The 9,312-nt window shown below is 42.8% G+C and overlaps 1 protein-coding gene across 2 annotated transcripts in view; it reads right to left on the bottom strand.

The window, feature by feature from the left end:
- The window catches only part of LOC139417924 (ubiquitin-like protein 3), a 63,935-nt gene extending 55,591 nt beyond the window's left edge, over positions 1-8,344 (bottom strand). The window contains exons 1-2 of one of the 2 annotated variants that reach the window (XM_071166915.1): positions 7,918-8,332; positions 7,736-7,831 (exon numbers count right to left, since the gene is read on the bottom strand). In XM_071166915.1, coding sequence (XP_071023016.1) covers positions 7,736-7,762 — 27 coding nt within the window. In that variant the 5' untranslated portion in view covers positions 7,763-7,831; positions 7,918-8,332. Of the gene's footprint in view, positions 1-7,735 lie in introns of both variants that reach the window. The other variant, XM_071166916.1, reaches the window with a different exon arrangement.
- Between the last annotated feature and the right edge of the window lie 968 nt (positions 8,345-9,312).

Genomic DNA, 9,312 nt, shown 5'->3' with positions numbered 1-9,312 from the left:
CAAGGTTGGATACTGGGAGATACTTCCCTCCATGTGGGGACATAGAGGTTGACTCTGTCCGAGGTTGGATACTGGGAGATACTTCCCTCCATGTGGAGACATAGAGGTTGCCTCTGTCCAAGGTTGGATACGCCATGCTAGGAGATACTTCCCTCCATGTGGGGACATAGAGGTTGTCTCTGTCCAAGGTTGGATACGCCATGCTAGGAGATACTTCCCTCCATGTGGGGACATAGAGGTTGTCTCTGTCCAAGGTTGGATACGCCATGCTAGGAGATACTTCCCTCCATGTGGGGACATAGAGGTTGTCTCTGTCCAAGGTTGGATACACCATGCTAGGAGATACTTCCCTCCATGTGGGGACATAGAGGTTGCCTCTGTCCAAGGTTGGATACTGGGAGATACTTCCCTCCATGTGGGGACATAGAGGTTGCCTCTGTCCAAGGTTGGATACAACATGCTAGGAGATACTTCCCTCCATGTGGGGACATAGAGGTTGCCTCTGTCCAAGGTTGGATACACCATGCTAGGAGATACTTCCCTCCATGTGGCGACATAGAGGTTGTCTCTGGCCAAGGATGGATACTGGGAGATACTTCCCTCCATGTGGGGACAAAGAGGTTGCCTCTGTCCAAGGTTGAATACACCATGCTAGGAGATACTTCCCTCCATGTGGGGACATAGAGGTTGTCTCTGTCCAAGGTTGGATACACCATGCTAGGAGATACTTCCCTCCATGTGGGGACATAGAGGTTGTCTCTGTCCAAGGTTGGATACGCCATGCTAGGAGATACTTCCCTCAATGTGGGGACATAGAGGTTGTCTCTGGCCAAGGTTGGATACACCATGCTAGGAGATACTTCCCTCCATGTGGGGACATAGAGGTTGCCTCTGTCCAAGGTTGGATACACCATGCTAGGAGATACTTCCCTCCATGTGGGGACATAGAGGTTGTCTCTGTCCAAGGTTGGATACGCCATGCTAGGAGATACTTCCCTCCATGTGGGGACATAGAGGTTGCCTCTGTCCAAGGTTGGATACGCCATGCTAGGAGATACTTCCCTCCATGTGGGGACATAGAGGTTGCCTCTGTCCAAGGTTGGATACACCAGGCTAGGAGGTACTTCCCTCCATGTGGGGACATAGAGGTTGCCTCTGTCCAAGGTTGGATACACCATGCTAGGAGGTACTTCCCTCCATGTTGGGACATAGAGGTTGTCTCTGTCCAAGGTTGGATACTGGGAGATACTTCCCTCCATGTGGGGACATAGAGGTTGCCTCTGTCCAAGGTTGGATACACCATGCTAGGAGATACTTCCCTCCATGTGAGGACATAGAGGTTGCCTCTGTCCAAGGTTGGATACGCCATGCTAGGAGATACTTCCCTCCATGTGAGGACATAGAGGTTGCCTCTGTCCAAGGATGGATACTTTTGGCAAGAGAAAACATATCTTGTGATGTGGACGAAGTATTGTGGCCAGACCCAGGCCGGAGAAGAGATGAAGCGTAGCTTAGCACTGGTGACTGCCCCCCCCCCCCCCCCCCTACCAATTCCTGGACTGCCCCCCCGGGACCCCACACACACAATTGTGTTCTTTACTGTATTCTAAAGACTATACTTTTGGTTTACATATGTTTATGGTTTTGTTGTATGCTACTGTATACAACAGTAATGTTTGGCCTAATAAATATGTTCTGTTTCTACATTGCATTGGTGTTTACAGTGTACTTGTTACCCCTCTCAGCAGATGACTTTCACTGTAGAACATTGTATTGGTGTTTACAGTGTACTTGTTACCCCTCTCAGCAGATGACTTTCACTGTAGAACATTATATTGGTGTTAACAGTGTACTTGTTACCCCTCTCAGCAGATGACTTTCACTGTAGAACATTGTATTGGTGTTTACAGTGTACTTGTTACCCCTCTCAGCAGATGACTTTCACTGTAGAACATTGTATTGGTGTTTACAGTGTACTTGTTACCCCTCTCAGCAGATTACTTTCACTGTAGAACATTGCATTGGTGTTTACAGTGTACTTGTTACCCCTCTCAGCAGATTACTTTCACTGTAGAACATTGTATTGGTGTTTACAGTGTACTTGTTACCCCTCTCAGCAGATGACTTTCACTGTAGAACATTGTATTGGTGTTTACAGTGTACTTGTTACCCCTCTCAGCAGATGACTTTCACTGTAGAACATTGTATTGGTGTTTACAGTGTACTTGTTACCCCTCTCAGCAGATGACTTTCACTGTAGAACATTGTATTGGTGTTTACAGTGTACTTGTTACCCCTCTCAGCAGATTACTTTCACTGTAGAACATTGCATTGGTGTTTACAGTGTACTTGTTACCCCTCTCAGCAGATTACTTTCACTGTAGAACATTGTATTGGTGTTTACAGTGTACTTGTTACCCCTCTCAGCAGATTACTTTCACTGTAGAACATTGTATTGGTGTTTACAGTGTACTTGTTACCCCTCTCAGCAGATTACTTTCACTGTAGAACATTGTATTGGTGTTTACAGTGTACTTGTTACCCCTCTCAGCAGATTACTTTCACTGTAGAACATTGTATTGGTGTTTACAGTGTACTTGTTACCCCTCTCAGCAGATGACTTTCACTGTAGAACATTGTATTGGTGTTTACAGTGTACTTGTTACCCCTCTCAGCAGATGACTTTCACTGTAGAACATTGTATTGGTGTTTACAGTGTACTTGTTACCCCTCTCAGCAGATGACTTTCACTGTAGAACATTGTATTGGTGTTTACAGTGTACTTGTTACCCCTCTCAGCAGATTACTTTCACTGTAGAACATTGCATTGGTGTTTACAGTGTACTTGTTACCCCTCTCAGCAGATTACTTTCACTGTAGAACATTGTATTGGTGTTTACAGTGTACTTGTTACCCCTCTCAGCAGAGTACTTTCACTGTAGAACATTGTATTGGTGTTTACAGTGTACTTGTTACCCCTCTCAGCAGATGACTTTCACTGTAGAACATTGTATTGGTGTTTACAGTGTACTTGTTACCCCTCTCAGCAGATGACTTTCACTGTAGAACATTGTATTGGTGTTTACAGTGTACTTGTTACCCCTCTCAGCAGATGACTTTCACTGTAGAACATTGTATTGGTGTTTACAGTGTACTTGTTACCCCTCTCAGCAGATTACTTTCACTGTAGAACATTGCATTGGTGTTTACAGTGTACTTGTTACCCCTCTCAGCAGATTACTTTCACTGTAGAACATTGTATTGGTGTTTACAGTGTACTTGTTACCCCTCTCAGCAGAGTACTTTCACTGTAGAACATTGTATTGGTGTTTACAGTGTACTTGTTACCCCTCTCAGCAGATGGCTTTCACTGTAGAACATTGTATTGGTGTTTACAGTGTACTTGTTACCCCTCTCAGCAGGTTACTTTCACTGTAGAACATTGTATTGGTGTTTACAGTGTACTTGTTACCCCTCTCAGCAGATGACTTTCACTGTAGAACATTGTATTGGTGTTTACAGTGTACTTGTTACCCCTCTCAGCAGATGACTTTCACTGTAGAACATTGTATTGGTGTTTACAGTGTACTTGTTACCCCTCTCAACAGATGACTTTCACTGTAGAACATTGTATTGGTGTTTACAGTGTACTTGTTACCCCTCTCAGCAGATGACTTTCACTGTAGAACATTGTATTGGTGTTAACAGTGTACTTGTTACCCCTCTCAGCAGATGACTTTCACTGTAGAACATTGTATTGGTGTTTACAGTGTACTTGTTACCCCTCTCAGCAGATTACTTTCACTGTAGAACATTGCATTGAAATGTAGATATAAGCCTATGAAAGACCAAAGAGCTTTAGATTTAGAACAACAGTGTTTACATGGTAGATCCAGAAATGTACTATTATGAAAGCAGTGTTTGCCATTTGATGCCAATGCTTCATTCTGACATGTGTTTATGGCATTTTGAATGCAGAGTTACATTTTGAAGGAGATGTGAGGCATTTTGCATTTTGTGTGTGCAGTTTGGGGAATTGTGTGTAGAGTTTTGAAAAAAGGAGACGGTTTTGAAAACGTGTGTAAGCAGTTGGAAAAAACATGAATGCCAGATGGAGGACAGTAGACTTCTCCCTCGTGATGATGACAAATGTGTGCAAGACTGTACCCTCTCTACATCTCCTTCTCTGAACACGTCCCTCTCTCGCTCTCTCTCTGAATACATCCCTCTCTCTCTGTCTCTGAATACATCCCTCTCTCTCTCTGAATACATCCCTCTCTCTCTCTCTCTGAATACATCCCTCTCTCTCTGTCTCTGAATACATCCCTCTCTCTCTGTCTCTGAATACATCCCTCTCTCTCTCTCTCTCTGAATACATCCCTCTCTCCTTCTATGAATACATCTCTCTCTCTCTCTCTCTCTCTCTCTGAATACAGCCCTCTCTCTCTGTCTCTCTGAATACATCCCTCTCTCTCTCTCTCTGAATACATCCCTCTCTCTCTCTCTCTCTGAATTCATCCCTCTCTCTCTCTGAATACATCCCTCTCTCCTTCTCTGAATACATCCCTCTCTCCTTCTCTGAATACATCCCTCTCTCTCCTTCTCTGAATTGCGTCCCTCTCTCTCTCTCTGAATACATCCCTCTATCCTTCTCTGAATACATCCCTCTCTCTCCTTCTCTGAATTACGTCCCTCTCTCTCTGTCTCTGAATACATCCCTCTCTCTGTCTCTGAATACATCCCTCTCTCTCTGTCTCTGAATACATCCCTCTCTCTCTGAATACATCCCTCTCTCCTTCTCTGAATACATCCCTCTCTCCTTCTCTGAATAGATCCCTCTCTCTCCTTCTCTGAATTACGTCCCTCTCTCCCTCTCCCTCCCTCCATCTGTCTGTGTCAGCTGTAGTGGCAGTGTAAAAATGCTCTGCTCTCTCTCATTCTCTAACAGGACAGAGCTGTCGGGTGGAAACTGTTCCCAGCTGAAAGGTTCTTCTATTGAACCAGTCTGCTACACTTCCTCTCTCTTTAACCTCACCAAACCCTCTTTATGTCTGTTTATTTCTCCCTCCCTCTTTCCATTAAACTACAGTCCTATAGGCTTTGAAAGAACACACTCTCTCTCTCTCTCTCTCTCACTCTCACTCTCTCTCTCACTCTCACTCTCACTCTCAATCTCTCACTCTGAATCTCTCATTATTTTTCTCAAAAATAACTAACCCTTAAAAACCACTTAGTCTCTTCATCCTTTTTCTGAAGTTATTAGCCAGAGTAATTAGCAGGAGTTATTAGCCAGAGTTATTAGCCAGAGTTATTAGCCAGAGTTATTAGCCAGAGTAATTAGCCAGAGTAATTAGCCAGAGTAATTAGCCAGAGTAATTAGCCAGAGTTATTAGCCAGAGTTATTAGCCAGAATTATTAGCCAGTTATTAGCCAGAGTTATTAGCCAGTTATTAGCCAGAGTTATTAACCAGTAATTAGCCAGAGTTATTAACAGTTATTAGCCAGTTATTAGCCAGAGTGATTAACCTGTTATTAGCCAGAGTTATTAGCCAGAGTTATTAACCAGTTATTAGCCAGAGTTATTAGCCTGTTATTAGCCAGAGTTATTAGCCAGTTATTAGCCAGAGTGATTAGCCAGTTATTAGCTAGAGTTATTAACCAGTTATTAACCAGTTATTATCCATAGTTATTAGCCAGTTATTAGCCAGATAAATTAGCCAGTTATTAGCCAGAGTTATTAGCCAGAGTTCTTTTTCAGAGTATATGAGTCATATTATAGTGAATTATAAGTGAAATAATCTGTCTGTAAACAAAAATGACTTGTGTCATGCACAAAGTAGATGTCCTAACCGACTTGCCAAAACTATAGTTTGTTAAGAAATTTGAAGCCAAGAGTATGTAACCTTCCGAATTCACCTGTAGATATATTGGGACATTTTATATGCCTATCTCTATACAGGGACATCTTATATAAACCTTAGAGAATATATCTATACTGCGACATATTTTATATATAAATCTATACTGGGACATAATATATATATACTGGGACATCTTACCCGGGATATAGAGAACATTAAGTGATGATCTGCTTCGTATTTCCATCCAGAGCCCACACAACAGATGAGGATCAAAGCACTGTGTGTGTGTGTGTGTGTGTGTGTGTGTGTGTGTGTGTGTGTGTGTGTGTGTGTGTGTGTGTGTGTGTGTGTGTGTGTGTGTGTGTGTGTGTGTCAAACCAACACACCGCCAGACAGACAGACACAGTCAGACACACACGCACAGACAAGAGCATGACCATTGGCATTCGGATGATGATGTCATGGCATACATACAGTAGATAAGCAGCGAGGCCGTGCAGCCACGCCACGTCATGATGTCATGGCATACATACAGTAGATAAGCAGCGAGGCCGTGCAGCCACGCCACGTCATGATGTCATGGCATACATACAGTAGATAAGCAGCGAGGCCGTGCATGCCTGGGAAAGGCGAGTCGCGCACCACGAAACGTCACGCAGACAGCGCGAAATGTCAACAGTAGCTACTGCTGCTGCTCAATCTGTGCTTCTCATTCTATTCCATATTTAATAATACCAAATATCGTTTAATCATTAACCTTGTATTAAATTGAAAAATAAATTATAGCCACGCTGAATGGCCAAAATAACGTATTATTTCATAGATGAATCTTTGAATTGTTTAATGTTTCTGTATCGATGAGGTGCGATCACACCAACAGATGTTGTAAACTCAATGGACGCAGACCAGGACACCGGATTGAAGCACAACAAATCTGCTCTAACAAAGTGGAAATTCTTCAAATCCGTCATGATTGATGTATTGTCACTGGCCCACGATGTCTGGATATGTTTGGCTGTTTTCGGTGCCTAACATTTATGAGTTATTTTTTCAGGTTTAGAAGTGACTGCTAAATGCCAACTCCTGTTCGTATAAACTGGTGGCGTAATTAGCATACAGAAATCAGTGGTGGTCAAAAGTCGTTTTTTTAACTGCAATGCAGATGATTGGTGACGATGACATGAACATGGATTTTGAGGTTGACATCCATACGAGCATTATACTCCGATTTCTACTTCAACATAGTGTGAAATACACATTTAAACAATAGTCTAAATGCCGTTTTCCACGGCAGGTCCGTTGTTTGGGTCGAGTTCCATTGACGTCTTTAGCGCATCTATAATACACTGGTTAAATCAACGTTGTTTCAACGTGGAATAGACGTTGAAGTGACGTTGTCTGTGCCCAGTGGGAAGACAATCATGTAATCACAGACCAATTCGCAATATGTGTTTTTTGACGTCGGAGGGCAAAGTGGCATGCACCGAACGGCTACAGTTTCTACTGAAACATTCATTGGCATATTCTCAAAGAGGTTTTTATTGGCATGGGAAACATATTGTAACGAGCCTGGGTTTATAAGCGCGGATATTGACTCTGCCGCTTTTGGGGCACGATCGATAGCGCGCTGGACTTCGGTCCTGGAAGGTCGAGGGTTCGAGTCCTGCTCCCTGTGCCTGTTTCATTACAATATGTTCACGTTGTCAAAGTAAATTAAATAGATCATAAACAAAAGTTAAATAAACAAACAAAATGAAATGGTAACATGACACTTAACAAAAGTTTCAGAGGAATGGAGACATTTAAAATGTCATATTATGACGCTGTGTGTTATAACGATGTGCCGATAGTTAAATAAAATAAACATCTCTCACCATTTCCGAGGGGGTAGAGCCTGTCATCTTGGAATCCGTCCACAGTAGGGCTTCACCGAAGGAAATAATATTTCGTTGTCTTTCACACCTCGTAGACTGCAAATTATGAGTCTTCGATAATCAGTTAAACGTCAAAAAAAATAAAAAAATAGCTACTATATTCCGTTGGTCTCGCAACTCACCGTTCAGGAAATAATGTTGAAATGTGTTATTCTATATCACATTTATTCAGTGTATTTATTCCGTTTAAATGCAGTTTTTTTTAAAACAGACTAGATGTGGTTATAGATTCGATCGGAGGGCCCCCATTGACCCCGAATATGTAAAAATATCTGCCTTAATAAAGGTCCCTACGCCATTGGAAAAAACCAAATATATCGCGCTGTTAACATTAGGACATACCGATCTCGCTGTAAATCCGAACCACAGTTTGTTTCAAATATATAAAAAATAAAAAAACGGAAACCCCCTGCGGTCCTAAACGTGTTCCGTGGCTTTAAAATCTCTCGGTCATACTCCGAAAAGCAGAGTTAAACCATCGTTTTTAGTCACAGACTTTGTTCCCGACTCGCTCTTCTGCCAGTCTGTCATCCTGACTCTGAAGAACATGGCGGCAGTACTGTGAAAAAGGTGGAGGGGTGGAGGATGGAGGGAGGGGGGGGATGGCTTGCATAGTCCTCCGTGTCGACTGAACACACACACACACACACACACACTCCCCCGGAGGGTCGAGTAAAGTGACCCTAGACACAAATAAAGGTGACCAGTTTATAAAAAGTCTAAAGATATTGATATCAAATCGAATTGTATTTGTCACATGTGCCAAATAAAACATACAATAAAACATAAACATACAAATAAAATGAACTTACAGGGAAATGCTTACTGACAAGCTCTTAACCCACAATGAAGTTCAAGAAATAGAGTTAAGAAAACATTGACTAAATAAACAAAAGTAGCACTAGAAAATTACATAACAATCAATGTGGAGGCTATATACAGGGTATTACGGTACAGAGTCAATGTGGAGGCTATATACAGGGTATTACGGTACAGAGTCAATGTGGAGGCTATATACAGGGTATTACGGTACAGAGTCAATGTGGAGACTATATACAGGGTATTACGGTACAGAGTCAATGTGGAGGCTATATACAGGGTATTACGGTACAGAGTCAATGTGGAGGCTATATACAGGGGGTACCGGTACAGAGTCAATGTGGAGGCTATATACAGGGGGTACCAATACAGAGTCAATGTGGAGGCTATATACAGGGGGTACCAGTACAGAGTCAGTGTGGAGGCTATATACAGGGGGTACCGGTACAGAGTCAATGTGGAGGTTATATACAGGGGGTACCGGTACAGAGTCAATGTGGAGGCTATATACAGGGGGTACCGGTACAGAGTCAATGTGGAGGCTATATACAGGGGGTACCGGTACAGAGTCAATGTGGAGACTATATACAGGGGGTACCGGTACAGAGTCAATGTGGAGACTATATACAGGGGGTACCAGTACAGAGTCAATGTGGAGGCTATATACAGGGGGTACCGGTACAGAGTCAATGTGGAGG

This window comes from Oncorhynchus clarkii, chromosome 10, assembly GCF_045791955.1.
Source record: "Oncorhynchus clarkii lewisi isolate Uvic-CL-2024 chromosome 10, UVic_Ocla_1.0, whole genome shotgun sequence".
Taxonomy (NCBI): domain Eukaryota; kingdom Metazoa; phylum Chordata; class Actinopteri; order Salmoniformes; family Salmonidae; genus Oncorhynchus; species Oncorhynchus clarkii.
This window is presented reverse-complemented; position numbering and strand designations above follow the sequence as displayed.